We start from the raw sequence: 18060 nt of genomic DNA on the forward strand, positions 1-18060 counted from the left end.
ATGCTCAGTACAGGTACTTGTCGCAGACCAAATCTCGCATCATATCACTGTACCGGTGGGGGTATGTTAGCCTCTTCAGGATCATACACAGCACCTCCAGTTCTCCCACAACACTTGTCTGTTCACATGTTAACATCTGCCAGAAGGAGGGTGTCCTCCAAATGAATAACAAAAATAACTCCTACAACCTCTCCTTCTCGCCCCGCTACCCTCAATTAAAAAAAACTACAATTAAAAAAAAAAATTAATAAATTTGCACAACTATATTTTATCACAAGCTTCTCTCTGTATCTTTCACAAAATCTCCTCACACTAGCTACAACTGAGCAGGATGGCTGCACGCGATGTAGCTGTCATTTTTATTTAGACAGCTGATTGGTCTAATGGCATTAGTGAGGATGTGTAAAACATAGGACAGCAGAAGCCGCGGTAGAGAGGTTACATTTGAATGGAGAGGAGGACAACAGGTTACTGTCCTCCGTGTTGCAATTTCCCTAAGACCAAGAGGCCGCTGTTGAGCTTTTAACATTGGCAATAGGGATTTTATGTATCCTAGCTGCTTAGAAGTAGGCTAGATATGAACGTGATTGGTTGACATCATTATTTTTGTGGAATTATTTTTTAAATAAATTTTTCTTCCCTTCAAATTCTTTAGGAGGACGGTTCTCCGTTTCCTCTATGGACGGACCTCCCATGGCATATACCCACTTACTTTTTATAGCACCCCAGGTCATATCATGTACTGTAACTGTATCAATCATAACAGTCGCTGTACCACCTCACCAGATTCTGTCTGCAGGTGAACAGTAACAGATCTGTGGGTCTGAGGAGCCGTTTTTACAATTGCAGGGATATTTTGTAGCAAAACTGAAACTGCAATGGGAAATGTTTTATTTGTTTTATTATCAGAAAGTTCTGCAATGAAGAAACAAATTCCATTGTTTTACTTGAACTCATGGAGCTGACATTATACAATTATGCACGAAATACATTTATTGTATTATTATTGTGAGTTGACATATTATGGCAAAAAAGTTATTTTTATCAGGACGCAAGTGAATTAGTACCCAGATTTTGAAATGGCCTGGCTGTGATCCAAAGATGCAGCATTATATGGACTAGAGCAGGGGTCCTCAATCTTATCCAGAAAGGGCCGGTGTGGGTGCAGGCTTTTGTTCCAACTGGGCAGTTACACACCTGATTCTACTAATCAAGGTGCTTAGCAAAGATTCCAAGGGGTTGATTAGTAGAATCAGGTGTGTTACTGCTTGGTTAGAACAAAAGACTGCAGCCCTGCACCCACACTGGCCCTTTCTGGATAAGATTGAGGACCCCTGGACTAGAGCAACCTGGTAGTCTGAAGTATTTTCCCATTAGAATTTAGATGGGGTTGATGCATTTCGACCTCCCTAATATTCAAACGAAAGTTATGCCCTTAATATTGAAGCCTTTTGTGGGGTTACAACATAATTCATTAGCGCAGTTTCAAGTTAAGGCCTCTGAGGAACCCTCGTTTATTCCTCAGAACGTTTGTATGTCGCTCTGGATGAGAGCGTCTGCTTAAGGACCCCCAATGTTTAGAAAATGGAATACGCCCTTTCCCTTCATTAAATGTTTTTCACTGGCAACATTGCTGTCGTTTTAACAGGATATTTTTTTCACAGAATTTTTCTCGCAGCAAGTAAATCTTTTTTGGTCTCATAATTGCAACACGTGACCCCTTCAAGTCAGAAGAGTGAACGCATAGCCTACCTCTGAAAAACAATAAATACATTTGTGATTAACTAAATATGTCAAATAATTGACAAGCGCGTAAAATGTCGGCCTGAAAACCATTACATTGGACATTTCCCGGTGACATTTATAAGTGACACGCCACCCCTCGTTAACGACATTGTAACTCGGAAAAATTCGTTAACCGGCTGCCACTCCTAACTTCTAAGAACAGTGAAATTCAGGTTATTCTCCACCTGGTTCCCAATCAGGAAGTGACGTAGCCGATGCACGACTTGATATTCGCTGCTGTGGAGATTCGGGCAGATGAAATCCTGAATGCGTCTCTGTCACGCCCCACCAACATCGGGAAACATAGGCTAACGTCTGCGAAAACTGGAAAACACAAACACCTGAAATATGTTTAACTACAATTATGTTACGTCGCAGCAACTTGCTGGTTTCGACAAATACAAGGTAAAAATTTAGAACTTGAAATGAAACACTTATTCGAGGGTGCATTTTGTATGATAGTGCTGCCGCATGTGCCCGAAAATGATATTGCTAGCAGAGAATTGGTGCTAAGTACAGCAATTTAACGTTGGGGTAATTTTGAGACACTAGATGCATTTACATGAAGAGAAGAATTCTAATATAAAAAAAATAAATCGTGTACTATATGGAAACCATTACAAGCAGTTGTTCTCCATCAGATCCGGAGATGATGGTGACATGGACGTTTGGTGTCAGGATGTGTTAGCCACCAGGCTGCTGTTTTCATGCAGTTCCTTCGAGATGCTGTTATAGTTATTTGATTGCAAGCTTGTCTTGTTTTTAGTGAAGATGGCAGAATTTGATATGGCGCTAAACATTCGCATATGTAACGTTTGTGCAATATTAGGAATTATAGTGTGAGATCTGGGATTCCAGTTTAATGAGTACAATGACCCAATTTTTAGTAGGCTAATGGACTGTATCTCCGTAAATTTCACTTTATTATAGCTTTAAAATGTAAATTTTGCCTACAGCTGCTTGCTGAACTGTGGGTTTTACATGTGCAGGCTAATACTGCGCAAAATGTAGCATTCCTTATTTGGTTTGTTCTAATGTTGCTATAGTTACAGTCAGTAGAACGTAAAACTGACAATAACTTGCATTAGGGTAGGGTACCTACCATGTCAACGATGCGAGACATTACCAACATGATAGCTGCAGCCTTTCATCGTCATGTGTTGCAATAACTTGATATTCTTACCGAACTGTAAGAACCTTAAATTGTTACATTAAAATGGTGGTATTTTAGACTCAATTTATAGAGTAGTCAAACATTAAATAGTTGGAGAACTTTATGTTTCTGTTTATTATTTGGCATCCATTTATCATGTGAATCTTGTGTGCAATAAAAATGTTGTTGTCAACTTTGTGGGTGTGTGTGCGTGTATATATAAATATACATATAATTGTATTGTTTGTCTAATTACAATTCGTATGAAATACAAAAAATAGTTAAAAAAAAAAAAAGGTTTATGCTCAGATGCAGAACAAGGCTGTTTTCTTTGTTACAGTCATCTTGGTTTATGTTTCTTCTACATAGTTCTGTGGTGCAGTGGCTTCATATGAAATTTTTAGCCTCACAACTGTTGTGATCATTTTCTGTGCCACTTGAGAAGAGTTAGCCGCACAAGTGGAAAAAAAGAAACTGTACAGACCGTAACAAACATAAGTTATGCTTTAGGCATATGTAAACTGTCTTTTTGTTATTACAATCAGTCTTTCAATCCACCCGTTTTAAAAATGTAAAGAAAGGGGGAAATAGGCAATAGGCACGTATTACTGTCTCTGTATAAAAAGGCTTGCACCTGCCTCCTTGGTGCACCCTGCATCAAATTTACTTAACTTGGATGTTGAGCCTACATTGGGTGTACCCCTGCTTGGTTTGCACTGTCTTTTTGATAAAATATTTTTTTCTGACTTGATACTGGCCCATTTCGTGTCCTTTTCAACTTTTCAGTCTGCAGTCCAGAGCTGCACAGTAATCGGATGAACATGTTAGAGGATTAGACCACTTACTGTACTTAGCTGGTACTGGCAGACTGCAAGTTTGGGCAGTGAGACAGGGACCATTCTTAAGCCCTCTACTGGCATTCCGCACTGGATTCCACACTGGACCATGGTGCCCATACGTACACTGAAATCTCTCACTTTAGCAGGATAAACCACCAGACAGCCTGTTGCTAAGGTAATGGCAGCTGTTGTAGCATCACTAAGTAAGGACTCATGTTAACCTGGGGTTTGTTTTTATTGCAGTACAATGCAGTGGATACCAATCCGCTATCGGTATATGTTATGCAGCATCTGTGGAACAGGATTGTGAAGGTGGGTTGATTTTATTTTTTTGAACTCTGATGTACTTTAAGCACTATGCTTTTTACTGTGTCATAACATGTCATGATCATGCATGCAGAATTCAGTCAGTCTCAGTTACTCAGTCACTCAGTCTAAAAGGTCAGTTCATGGGCCCGGGCATGATTTATGACCAGAAGCTATGCTTATCCAGGTCCTAAAATAGAATGTATGTTTAAACTTTAAGTTTAAGACAGAACCAGTGCTCTGCTACAGAAAATATTGTCCAAATTGTATAATGTTGTCATTGAAATATTTTGAGTTTGGATAACAGGTCCCCCTTATGGCGTATTTAGTAATTTATGGCTTATTAGTATGTGGGGAAAAATTTAATTGGGGACAGGCCATTTTGAATCTCAGCATATAATTTCACAAGGAAATCAACAATAGTTCTGCAGTGACCAGAACCTAATCTGAATTTACAGAATAACATATTCTATAAAACATAGTTTTTAAACACATACTTAACTCTTCCTATACATATCCATGATGTTCTTCTGACAACAATGATTATCTTTTATTGGCTGGCCATTTGCCCAGTTTCTATTTAAAGAAATTGTCAGATCGCACCCCTAGTTAATGATTTGCTCTAGTCATTGTTCTGATGATTTTTCCTCTTCTACAGTATGGTTTACAGTCCCATTGCCTGTGATGGAAGAAATTGACTTTGTTTAACCAAAGTATCAAACTAAAATTTTAAAGAGATATGTGCAATCATACATTTTGATCTTCAGTATCTATTTCAGCTTTTCTACTTTTCTACCTTTCTAATACATAATTTAGCTACTGAATCTCATGTAACATTGTCTTTAGAAGAGGCAATTAGATCAGTGGAGAATACAGAAAATTCTGAAATGAAACTTTATATCTATCCTGGTTTTCAAATGAGATTTTCTTTTGTTGGGTAGGTCCAGTTTTGTGGAAGTAGTATTTGTCTTTTGTACATAGAGAAACTACCAAGGCCAGATTTATTCGTAAAATAAGAAGACAGTGCCTAAGACTTGTGGAACATACTGCAAGGATCAGGAATATTTACTGAGTTCTGGGATGGTGACCTGCTGTACATCTCTTTATTTCAAAAGTTATGTTGTCTTTATACAGTGCACTCCAAAAGTATGAGAACGGTAGTTAAATCTGTTATTTTTTCTATATACTTAAGCATTTGGATTTGAGTTCAAAGGATGAATATGTGACAAAATACAGACAGTCAGCTTTTATTTCATGGTATTTACATGTGTATACAATATGTTTTAACCATTTTACAGAAACAGCTGTTTTTGTGTTGAACCCCCCAATTTTCAGCTGTGCAATAGTAAGGTAACAAATGACTGACAGGTGTTAACAGTTGCTCAGGTATTTCCTTTTGCACGGATTGTTCACACACAAGAGAGCAGTGAGTGTCTACTCTTGGTATTATCCTTTGCTTTCACCTGTGGGGATTATATTTAGAGTCCATGGCATACATCTTCATTTACTTGTACTTTTGTCTCATTCATCTTTTGGTCTCAAAATACTAATGTCTTAAATATGTAGCAAAGATGCCACATTTGACTCTACTCTTTACATACTTGGTGGGCATTGTATGTGTCAAATTGACAAATGGCAGAGTTACTGTTAGTTTAGTGACACTAAACAAACGCTTTGAAGCCACAATGAGAAAAGCTATACACACTTTTATATATGGCGCTGTTCAGATCTATGATTTTGGCCAAGGTCACCACTGAGAAGAAGCAAGAGAGGGATGGCCAATGGGATGAGCACAGTGTCCACACAGTGGTCATGGGAGTTGAAGTATCATATAGTATCACCGTGAATAGACTGAAGTATTTCAGATGCTTTTTGTAAACTACAATATATACTTTTCCATAGAAAATGCTGCCAAAAGGTCACTGGCCAAAGAGTCTAGTTGAGTGAACGAGTATACAAGTTACACACCACTGTCTTGACTAAAATGAATGGAGAAGGCATAACTAAAACTAAAATGCATTTTAGTCAAAATGTGCAACTAAGCAACTGCAACAAAACTCTTCTGGGTCTGTTTTCCTTTCGTCGTATTTTCCTCATTTAAAATGCAAAACAAATCACTCATTGTTTCAAAAAGACATTTTTGTCACGTCTTTGTCATTGTCATAAAAAAACTAGGTGTTGATGAAAAATGTAGTCATAGTTTGACGAAAAAAACACTGGCTAGAGTGCAGCAGCATACTAACAGGAGTGACAGTTGATAAAAGTATAAACCACATATCCATATAACCAGTCACAAGAGATCAACTAGCTCGCTAAATAGCTACCTGAATGGCATAATATGCTGTTTTCACTGGTTTATTTTTCACTGCAAGAATTTCATCAGTTTTCTCTGAGTAAAATCGCATTAAGGGCAATAAAAAACTGATGAGCTCATATTTTCATCTTTTGCAGGTAGTGCCCCTGTGGATTGCTCCAAATTTATTAACATTTACTGGTTTTTTACTGATTTTAAAGAACTACCTTCTGCTGTCATTTTATGACTGGAATTACACTGCATCAGGTAATGCATTTGGTATGGATAGTGTTTTAATTATTTTTATCAATAAGGATCAACGTTTGAATACTAATATTATGAGGGCCTATTCTAATATACACTATGTAGGGCATTGTTAAAGGATAGATGGTAAGAGACTCCTTATATATACATTAATATGTTCAAAACATAATAAATGTTATTAGTGTGGCCAGAGATATGGACAGTTTATAGATACATACCAAAAATGTGTGTGATATGCAGTATGTGTACACGCCTGCCCGCATACACAAGTAGATATTTATAGTGTATTGTTTGAAACAGATCCTGATTCGCAGCATGTTCCGGGTTGGGTGTGGAGTGTGTCTGGCTTGACTACATTCTCAGCATATGCTTTGGGTAAGACTGAGGAAAATAGATGATATTCCTGTGTTCTGTTCATAGTGTTCAAAATGATGAATTAACCTGCCTAAGGACCAAAACAAGTAAATGGGAATACTGTACGCATAGAGTTACATATGATAACATATGATACATATGATAAGATGCATTAGCCAGCTTTTTTTTGTCATAGTTACATTAGGTTTCCTCCTTTCAGTTACACGCAAAGTACACCATCATAAAATGGGACCAAATTATTTTCTGTACACCGCCTCTGACAAAAGCAAAATTTTGTTGGAGAGGTGCAAATTAAAGTGAATTTATTTTATTTTAACAATTAGTTTTAATTAATTGTAAAAATGTGGAAATTGTTCATGCAAAAGATTAGGCAGCACAGTGGTTTGTACTTTTACCTCGCAAGGAGGTTCTGGGCTCGGCTGGATCCTCACTGTGTGGAGTTTGCATGTTCTCCCCATGTTCGAATGGGTTTCCCCCTGCACCGAAAGACATGCATGTCAGGTTAGGTATACTCCTGCCATTGCCCTTGACCAAGGCACTGGTCTCAGAACTGGAGTTGCTCCCCGAGCGCTGCACTGTGGCTGCCCACTGCTCCCAAGTAACTAGAATGGAAATGCAGAGGACAAATAACGGAGTTTCACAGGATTCAATGAAGTATATCACTGAAGTGTAACGACACTATAATTTTCTAAATTTGATAGAATTTAAGACAGACTTAACAAAAGCAATAATTGAAAAATTGATTTGATCATGTCACAGAATTTACCTTTTTCCATTCCACAATGCCACTTTTCATAACTGCCACTACACTCTTAAATTGAAATATAAAAATGTTAAGTACTAATATACATTTATAAATAAGTTAGCATAAGTAAATATCATTAAGCATTAAGTGTCAAGACACTGAGCAAAGGCCATTTGCTTGAATTTTAAATTATTTAATTAATTTAATGGTTTATTTAAGTGAAATTTGGTCTCAGATTTGGCTGCAAATGTAATTCTATCCAGATGAGAAAATGGACATTTTTGTTTCGTAAAACATTTGACTAACTTTATTCAATGTGTACTGTTCATGACATTAACAGAAATTACCTGCACCAAGGAGGCAGGTAAAGGCCTCTTTCATTAGAGTTTGCCATTTTTAGATTGATTTGTGATGCAGATATAATGTGCAGTATTTCAGTGAGGGGGAAAACACGAAAGGGTAGCTGAGAGTTAAGCACTCATTATTATTAATACTGCAGTTTAAATGGCAGTAGATACAAGCAAGGGGATATTGCCTCATAAACCTACCCATTGTGTTCAGACGTAATGGCAATCTTGAAAGCTAATGTCTAATGAATAATAACAGATGTGCATAAAAGCTTTGAAATGTTCAGCGTGTGATGTGGCTCTGTCCCACAGACTCTATAGACGGTAAACACGCTCGCCGCACCATGTCCAGCAGCCCCCTGGGAGAGCTCTTTGACCATGGCCTGGACAGCTGGGCTAGCTCCCTCTTCAGCCTCTCCCTCTTCTCTGTGTTTGGCGTCAGAGCAGAGAGCGGTGTCTCGGCCTACACGCTGTACTACGTTTTGTGCATCATCCTGCTCACCTTCATCATCTCTCACTGGGAGAAATATAACACTGGAGTTCTCTTCCTCCCCTGGGGATACGACATAAGCCAAGTGGTGAGTCTTGCCTCATACCGTTCCTAAAACTAAAGTAAAAAAAAAAAAAAAAATCTGTTTTCATTTGAATAACGACAGGATTGGAATTTATCAACCAGTTCTGAAGGGCAGTATACAATTTGTCATAGCATCACCCCGAGGAGGGAGGGATTGTGTTTGCAGGATGTTCTCTGTGCAGTCATGTAAGAGCTGTTCCTCAGGTCAGTCAGGTGCCTTCTGCTGGCACCAGCTACATAAACAGTGTAGTTTTCACCACACAGCACAGCTGATGAACTGCAGAGTAAAAGGGAGGCACTGGCTGCTTATGCTTCAGAGGAAGCATGTGCTAGTCTGCAGTCTCCCAAAGAGAGGATGCTGTTGTTATATGACAGTGGTTGCTCCATGAAATACAAAAAGGTTCCATCTATTAAATTGAGGATTATGTCAATTCAGTTCACATTCTGGCCTTTAATCAGAAAATGGCAAATGTAGTTGAGGACAAAGCTTCCCGATATTGAAGTGGCACTGAGCCAGTAACAGTAAACAAATAGGACAGAGATAATCTATTTTCTCAAAACCTGATATTTAACGGTTGAGCTGCACACAAGATAATGGTAGACATCGCACAATCGCAAGTGAATGACTTCTGTGATCAGAGGTTTTTCAATGCAAATCTAGATATGGTAACAGTTCTACTAAAGATAATTCTTACTTGCCTTATAGCAGGGTTACCCAACCCTGTTCCTGGAGATCTACCATCCTGATTTGGCACACCAAATTCTACGAATTAGCAGCTAAACAAGATCTTGAGGTGTGTTTTTTATGGTTGGAGCATATAAGTTAAAAGCTACAGGGCATTAGATCTCCAGGAACAGGGTTGGGCTGCCCTGCCTTATAGAAAAAGCAGTTTACAGGTTCTGCCTGTCTGTTGCAAATCACAAGTATATGGGATATGATATATTTATTTATGGTCACAAAGTCAATATATGCAGGATAAGCTTGTTATTTCTTGTCGACCATGTGTTGACCAACATTAGTGCATGACAAGATAGCCATCTTTCAAGGCTGGAAATGAAAGGATATAAGCCGTGCACCACAGGACATCTTGTCAAAGTACTGTTCTTTCTAAAGTTTCTTTTTTCCCCTTCCTTTAGACGCTAACAGTTGTGTATCTGGTGACGGCAGTAATTGGGGTAGAAGCGTGGCACAAGCCTTTTCTCTTCGGATATTTCTTTACGGATATATTAATAGCTATGGCCATAGGTAAGTAACATTACTCTCAGTGCATATGTCCCTACGTTAGGGATCATTTAATTTCACTGTAACCTTTGTACTTTCATGACCTTCCTTTTATATTGCCGCTACAATGTTGTCAATGTCCGCTGTAGTTCACAAATTTGAGAATTGCAACCGAATCATTTAGATTGATCACATATATCAGATATACTGAAAAATGTTTATCTCTGGTCTTTACAAACACTATGAGAAAATATGTGCCTTTTGTGATTGTGACTTTACAATCACTATAGTTATTCCAACAGATTGTTCTGTATCTGATTTAGTCATGGTGTGAGCCACTTCTTTGCAGGGAGAATATTGCGGAAATGTGACGTTGGTTCAAATGAGAAACAGCTGGTCTGACTGTGGGAGCTTCTGCTCTACATCTGAATTGCATTACAGCACCCCAGCACATCAGTATGGCCTTTGTTTTCTATTGGAGTGGAATCTCATGCCAGGGTAGTCTGGTGGTCAAGGCAGGAAAACAAAGAAATGCAAAGAAATGCCAATGCAATTTATATGAATTTTGAATGCAGTGGTATTTGTAAGCCTTCCTTAGTGCTGCACCAGCTTCTGTCAGTTTGGATGCAGATAAGCAAATGAGCTCCTTCCAAGCTCGGAAGCTTAGCCCCTTTTGGATCTGGTATTCAGAGTGCATGACTGGCTGTCATGTCTCCTACCTTTAACAGGATTTTTCCTGTTTGTGAATGAGAAACTCCACTGGTTTATCGACAGTCTGCATACACAAGTGATTCTCAACCTCCAAGGATAGTGATCCTCTTAATTAGGAATTGCATTTTCTTATCCACACCATCCGTGCCGAGCCTGTGTCAAGATTGGCTTGCTTGCCCCCTTGGCTGAAAGGCAGGTTTTCAGTGGGCAGGGTTATCTGGGTACAATGTACGTCACTAAAACACTAAGAACGGCGGAATCCTTTCTACTTGTAATATGTGAATGATGTTCTTAGAACCTTTGTGCAGGTACGCCAAGTTGGAAATGCCCAAGCATTTTGCCTTCTCTGGATGCCAGTATGCTCTTTTCTTTTCCAATATAATGGAGACCCACAAGAAATGTGTTTAGTTTCTGGAGGCCCACGAGTAATGCACTATTGCAAACGTTTACAAAGGTTTATGAGATGGAAGTACTTTAAAATGGAGGAAGCTGTGTCCGATAGATTTAAGATGAATGCACCAGGTCTGAACTGAAAGGTCAAAGTTATGCTACCATTCCTGCCTGTCTTGGTTTTCTGTCCTTCTGAATTCTAAATGTATTCTTTCTTCCTGTGCAAGTATTGATTTTTAATCCATTAAAACTATTTTTACATGATTTATGTCGGCTAACTGGCAACATGGGCCACTAGAGACCTGTCTGCCAGTGTCTCCTTTGCCTTCTTGGAGAAATGCTTTCAGCAACAGTGCAAGCATTCTGTGATCTCACGTGTTCACTGAGCAAGAGCACGGACAAACAGCATGCACAGTCACTGGCGTGAGCATTCACTGACAGCGCGTGTTCACTAATGATGCGAGTGTTCTCTGATGGCGTGAGCGTTCACCATCAGCGTGGGGGTTTGTCTCTTTTCCAGGCTGCAGTGCCGTTCTCTCTGTGCCACAGACACTGTACAACATCCATCTGTGAGTAACCTTCACTCATTCATCTTACTCTCTGTAACACAATGCAATGCAAGTTATCCTTTTAAATACTCTGTGTATGCCCCCGCACATTGTTTCAAGATTTTTCTATGGTTTTTATTAGTTGACCACAATTTTTCTTTACTATTCCATGGGTTGAAGTGTAGATGTATTTTGCAGTGTAAGATTTTGGGATGTTTGCATGAACTAGAATACATCGCGTTATCTAACACTGCTTAAAGTGATTATGCTCCAGAATTTTCATTTTAAACTTTGCATTACAAAATTCTGTTACAGTCCTTGATACTCAAGGAAATGCACATACATTTTGCAGATCCATGCATTTAATTATGAACTGCAATAAGCCACCTACATAAAGGAAAATACGACATTGGAATTGGCAGACTTTAGGTGGACTTTTGCCTTTTGGTTTTGTTGACTGAACTACCTTGAAATTGCTTCCATACAGTAATTTATCGATCCATTCAAAGATTTTTCCATATATTTGACCTGTTTTCTGTGCATATCCCACTATTTGACTACTTCAACCCAATAATCAGATCCTGTCGGAGCAGGCTCATGTTTACCACAGTGCATAGGGTAGCTGTCCTGGCTGCTCCTCAGCAGGTTTCTAACAGGGGTATCTCTCCAGGGCTCACAGGAGAGAGGCACTCCTCAGGACCTCACTGTATGAAGGGCTGCTGCCCCTCTTTTCTCCCGGTCTGCTCTTCACCCTCCTCACCACGTGGGTCCTGACCTCACCCAGCGAGATACTTGCCCACAATCCCAGAATATTCCTCTGGATGACTGGAGTGGCTTTCTCCAACGTCACAGTAAAAAGCCTTTCTTTACCGTCATCACAGCATTATCTCATTTAGGTTTCTCAGAGAAACTCAATCAGTTGGACAAAACAGCTGCTGAATTTCTTTTTTTGTTTAACTTTTTACCTGTGCATATTTGAGAATGGAATGTACTGATGCAGTTCTGCTTTAATTATATACTGCCCTACTTTCTTTTCCTTGCATTGTTAAGACATGGCTATTTGAATATTTAACAGAATAAAAGTCTTGCATTCCTTACTGTATGTACAGTTCACAAACTACCATAGTAGATAATAATGAAAATCATTCAAATAAATTATGAGTAAGAAAGCAAAAAAAAAAAAAAACTAATAATGTTGAGACAAGTTGGATTGATGGAGGATCTGTGCAAAAGACCTGGAAATGCTTCTGTGGTATTCCTTCAGTTCAATGCTCAGAGTTTACCCCCATTGTACGTTCCTTCTCTCGTGAAGTGCAGACTCATCATTTGCCAAATGACCAACACAAGGCCTGAGGCGTTCCACTGGCTTCTGCTTCCATTGGCTGGAATCAGCGGCGGAGTCGCTACAGGGATTCTGGTGCAGAGCGAGTTCCTCTGCCTCGTGGCCTACAGTATCCTAGTCACTGTGGCCCATGTTCACTACGGGGTCTGTGTGGTGAGTGTTTTCATAATACTTACACAGATTTCTCTCGATTCAGGATGCACACAAGGAAGATCCAGGTAGTTTGCGGTTAGAACAGTCCAACTGTTGTGTAGCTGAAAACAGGTCGTTGATTCCATCTTGGTTCATCACTTGGCTAGAAAACAAAACAGTAAAATGGTACACAATTGTAGTTGTAGGTAGTTAGGAACAAGTTCAAGAAAACCCACTAAAAACAGCCATAAGAATAAAATGAAATGGAATCAAAAGTACAGCTAGAGTCAACATAACTGTATTTTAATCTCAAACAATTCTAGGGTCTTAGACTGTGACATCTAAAGAAGCTGTTCCATGCATTGATAACTATGTGTAGTAATTCTAATTTTGGCATAGAAAAACATGAGACACTCTTCTTAAGCCACATGCTTACAACATGGGACCAGCCATTTCCTATATCCTTTCTTGTCCGTATATATGTTATAGTTTTGGTTACCAAAACTCAAGTGCACCATTTTATTTTACCAACCTCCTTTGACTTGTACTTTTGGTCATATATCCCAACATACAGTATTGTTTACCATATCTGCTTCTGCAAAAGCATAGAAAAGCATCCTTTTTTTAGAATCTTTTACAAGCCAAGTTATTGAGCAGCTGTTGGTACTCTGTTCATGCTTGTTTATTTAGAACCCTGAAATGCAGGATATCTCTGCCTAATTACAATGGAAATATGATGATGCATTTTCTTCATTTTTACACTCATATACTTCTTTACTTTTAGGGGAAACAGCTGAGTAAACACTTGAACATTTACATCTTCTCTTTGGGTAAACGGCATCAGGAATAATTTCGCCCACTGACCTAGAGCAGCCACGAGGACTTCAATCAAACTCTACTGTTACAAACCAGAACAAATTAAAGCTACCATACGACAAAGACGAAAGGGATATGGGACTGGGCTAATCTGAAATGTTGTGTCTGAGGAAGGTGTTGCAACGTCTCAGGTAAGCAATTGACAAAAGTTACTTTTAAACTTTTAAAGGGGCATCTGCAATTATTACTCCTGAAAATAAGAACACTGGTAATAGTACATTGACATTGCAAAATACAAATATTGCTAATCTAATATGGAGAAAAAAATGAAAAATTATTCATTTGGGCTACAGAGAAAACACTTAATTGACTTTCCTCATTGATAGAATGGCAATAGTTACATTTCCATTAGTGTGAATTTATGCAAATTTATGAAAGGGGGGTGTTGATGTCAAGTTTGCAGTCATGAAAATGAAAGTTAGTGAAGTGATAGTTTTTACATTTTTATAAAGTTGACTAACTGGACAGTTTGGGAAAATATGAAATGACCTCACATATTGTAATGAAATGATATATGAATGAATGGGTGACTGCAACATGCGGCTTGAACGAACCATGTTGTACCATTTTCCAACAACTTTTGCACACAAGCATTTGTGCTCAGAATGAATTTGCCACTATGTTCTCATGGAAATGTAGCTACTGAAAACAATGCTAAATTGATTTTTTTGAAAAGCTTAATTTCAGTTGATAGCAGTTCTTTGAGTGCTTACTGTACTCCTAATGGAATATCACATCGTACTCAGGAACTTCCAACAGATTTAGAATCTATTGCCCTCTTCTATGTCAACAACCACTGTGGCATTTTTGAAATTGGTAAACCCATTAACTACTGCTTACATCTAATGGCAAAGAGAACATAGCTGCTTGTATTGCATTAACTCAGCTTGCGCTGTCCAGCTTCAAAAGCTCTAGAAGTACAAAGCTTGAGAAGTTCTAATTGCACTGCGTCTTCCATGTCTGAGAGATATGATATAAGCAATATGAGTGTGGCAAAATGGAAAGACAAAGGATATCCAATTTGTACAGTACTATTACAAGTGATCAATGTCAAAACACAATTTTGAATTAGAAAGTGGGCTGTAACTAATTGACAAGAGATTTTTGAGACTTGTCATTTCACTAATAGGCAGAAGTAGATACAACAGCATTCCACTGCCAGCACTTCTTAAATCCTGTTCTGCAGAATGCGACTGTCATTTTCTGGAGAAATATGGGGAAAGTCCAGACCTGGTTTTCATGCATGTACTATTCATTTGCAGTTTCAGACCTTTTTTTTTGTTTTTGTTAAACCTCTGGTTCCTTGAAACGTGTTTTAATACTGCTGAATCACTGACAACATGCACTGCTTCTAAAAACAGAACATTCTGCAGCACCATGGGCTTTTAAATGAGGAGATATTGCTTCTCTCAGCTCAGCTAGTGGACTGCAGAGTGAAAAGATGCAGGGCTGACAGTGCGTGCTTTAAAGAAGGTGCACGCTTGCCTGCGATCTCCTGAACTGACAGATGACGTTACAGTGTTGGAACCGGCCTATCCACTTGAATGAACATTCAAAACGGGGAGAAAAAATTTGGTTTGGGGGAAGGTACAGTGGCCCCAAAAAGTATTTGGACACTTAAGCCACGCTTAAAAATGTATGGATTTCATTGAATTAGATAACAAATTTTTAAACCAAGTAGCATTTATGTTAAAGACAGATACCTAAAGCATACTTTTCAAGCAAAACATTTCACAAAAAGATGTTTGTTAGGTTTTAAATTATAAAACAATAGATATACTGTTCCAAATTAAGACAAAAAAGTATTTGGACACTCAAACCCATACTGATTGTGAAACTTAGTGGAACATGTCCATGGTTAATTTGATGATGAACTACACTTGTGGTTGGAGCACCTGTGTGAAATTAAGGATAATTGACTCATTTACCCACTATAAATGATCTTGGAGCAGTTGTTTAGAAGTAATGCAAAAATGGCTAAGAAAAGTGAAGTTCTGAGAAAAGGTCTAGAGTCATGTGTTGGCACAAAGAAGGCAACTCTATTCGACAGATCAGCAAAAAACTTAAACTCCCATCTTCCACAGTTGGATATATTGTAAAAAAAATTCAAAGATGAAGGACTTGTGAATGAGAACAGAAAGCGCAGAGGCAGACCCAGAAAGACCACCATCAAATTGGACAGGATAATTGTAGATAGCATCAAGAAAAACAGGCGAGAAACAGCAGCAAGGATTGCCTCAGACATCAACAAGAATTACCAGATACAACTCAGTTCACAGACTATTCGAAACAGGATCAATGAGCATGGGTACAGAGGGAGAGTAATGCGGCGAAAACCATTCATTAGCCTAAAGAACAGGAAAGCCAGGGTAAAATTCACAAAAAAACATACGCACAAAGACGGCAGCTTTTGGAGAACTGTCTTATTTTCTGATGAGTCCAAATGTAACCTCCATGGATCTGATGGCAGAGCGTTTGTGTGGAGAAAGCCAGGAGAAGAATTCCAACCCGACTGCACTTAAGGTACTGTAAAGCATGGAGGTGGAAATGTGAAAGTCTGGGGCTGTTTTTCTTACAGTGGTGTTGGCGAGCTTGTGTGCATTGATGGAATCATGAACTCTGAAGTATACAGATGCATTTCGGATGCAAACTTACAGAAATCAGCAAAGAAATTATTCAAACGACAGAAGTGGATCTTTCAGCAGGATAACGATCCAAATCATACCAGCCGCCTGTTGAAAGAATACTTTGCCAAAAAGAAAATTTCAGTCTTAGAATGGCCGTCCCAGAGCCCTGACCTAAACCCTATAGAGCATCTATGGGATGCAATGGAGAAGAAAATGTCAGGCTGTTGATGCACTCGTGTGGATGAATTGAAAGCTTTGCTGGCTGAAACGTGGAGGAAACTTTCACTACAGCTGTTCATGAAACTAACTGATTCCATGCCCAGACGTTGTCAAGAAGTTTTGCAAAGTAAAGGGTGGCAAACTAAACACTTAAACTGTGATCTTTATTGAAGGCATTATTGAGTGTCCAAATACTTTTTTGTCTTCATTTTCAACAGTATATCTATTGTTTTATTGGTTTGCTTGAAAAGTGTGCTTAAGGCATCTATCTTTAACATAAATGTTATTTGGTTTGACATTTTATGTAATTCAATAAAATTCATACATTTTTAAGCATGGCTTCAGTGTCCAAATACTTTTTGGGGCCACTGTACATCGAGGTTTGCATACACCCTTGATGTGTACCCTGGATGAATCCTGGAGTAGCCATTTCCTCCAGATGTTTCCTGCCTAAGAATCGATCATACATCATCCAGATACACATGGACAATGTAGGTCAGGAAGCCCTTGCTTTCTTTGTGTGATTTTAAATGGACATTTTCATTATCATTAGTGAAGTGAATAGAACCAGAATATCCAGTGGGGATCCTCAGTCTCTGCCAAGCAGAAAGGCTGATGGAAACCCTTGGCTAAGCGAGGGAGGAATCCTTCAGTCAGATCAAAACTTGAGATGCTCCTATTTACAAAGGAAAATATACATTACAAAAATACCGGCCAAACAAAATACAGAATTTGGTCATTTCCACAGGATGGAAATGATTTTGGATCGCAATATGGAACATAAACATTTATTTGCCGTTTGAAACTATTGCTGTGGGAACATATGGGTAACCCTTGGGTCTGTTAGTAAAAGTGCTCACCCCCAGAGCACGCTAAACACTATAGCCTGTATATCTCTGCCAAGCCATTATTAACTGGGTATGACAGGTAATCCATGACTCCAGGACGCAATGGGCTTTTCCCACCAGGGGAAGAGTGGATTTAAATCAGCCTGGGTCATTAAGTTAACATTGAGTAAATGCTACTTACCTACTCATTAGACACCAACGGGTTCCTGGTTGTCATCAGTATGTGATCCGCTTCTCTTCCTATGGGTGCTTGCTGTCCTGTAACACAGTGTCGCTTATAGCGTAGCACAGCACTTGGTTTGTGGGCACACGTTATCGGCTGTCTGCGAAACCTGTGACGAAGCACTGACAGGTAGAGTAAATCTGGCCATTCCAGAAAATGGGGAGAATGAGGAGGAGGGGGGCGTGGGGAACAGGAAACACAAATTATCAAGAGAGCAGATTAATTGTTTGTGGCAAAGTTG

The 18060-nt window shown here is 39.0% G+C and overlaps 1 protein-coding gene across 2 annotated transcripts; it reads left to right on the forward strand.

Moving 5' to 3' along the window:
• Window positions 1–1871: 1871 nt before the first annotated feature.
• On the forward strand, window positions 1872–14479 carry LOC135261120 (ethanolaminephosphotransferase 1-like). 2 transcript variants are annotated; one of them, XM_064347063.1, is made up of 10 exons: window positions 1882–2190; window positions 4021–4089; window positions 6535–6643; window positions 6941–7015; window positions 8420–8685; window positions 9819–9927; window positions 11525–11573; window positions 12223–12403; window positions 12865–13047; window positions 13811–14479. In XM_064347063.1, the coding sequence occupies exons 1-10, from the start codon at window positions 2134–2136 to the stop codon at window positions 13874–13876; spliced, it is 1164 nt and encodes a 387-aa protein (XP_064203133.1). In that variant the 5' UTR covers window positions 1882–2133; the 3' UTR covers window positions 13877–14479. The 2 variants fall into 2 exon arrangements, with proteins under 2 accessions (XP_064203135.1, XP_064203133.1); XM_064347065.1 differs by lacking the exon at window positions 13811–14479 and having other exon boundaries at window positions 1872–2190; window positions 12870–13041.
• Window positions 14480–18060: the final 3581 nt, after the last annotated feature.

The sequence above is a fragment of the Anguilla rostrata genome, chromosome 8 (genome assembly GCF_018555375.3).
Source record: "Anguilla rostrata isolate EN2019 chromosome 8, ASM1855537v3, whole genome shotgun sequence".
NCBI lineage: Eukaryota > Metazoa > Chordata > Actinopteri > Anguilliformes > Anguillidae > Anguilla > Anguilla rostrata.

Excerpts from the sequence above, each read along its gene's own strand:
- LOC135261120 (XM_064347063.1), top strand. The coding sequence starts at position 2,134 with ATGTTTAACTACAATTATGTTACGTCGCAGCAACTTGCTGGTTTCGAC. Across the intron at positions 2,191-4,020 it reads CTGGTTTCGACAAATACAAG|TACAATGCAGTGGATACCAA; the intron begins GTAAAAATTTAG and ends TTTTTATTGCAG. Across the intron at positions 6,644-6,940 it reads CTGGAATTACACTGCATCAG|ATCCTGATTCGCAGCATGTT; the intron begins GTAATGCATTTG and ends TGTTTGAAACAG.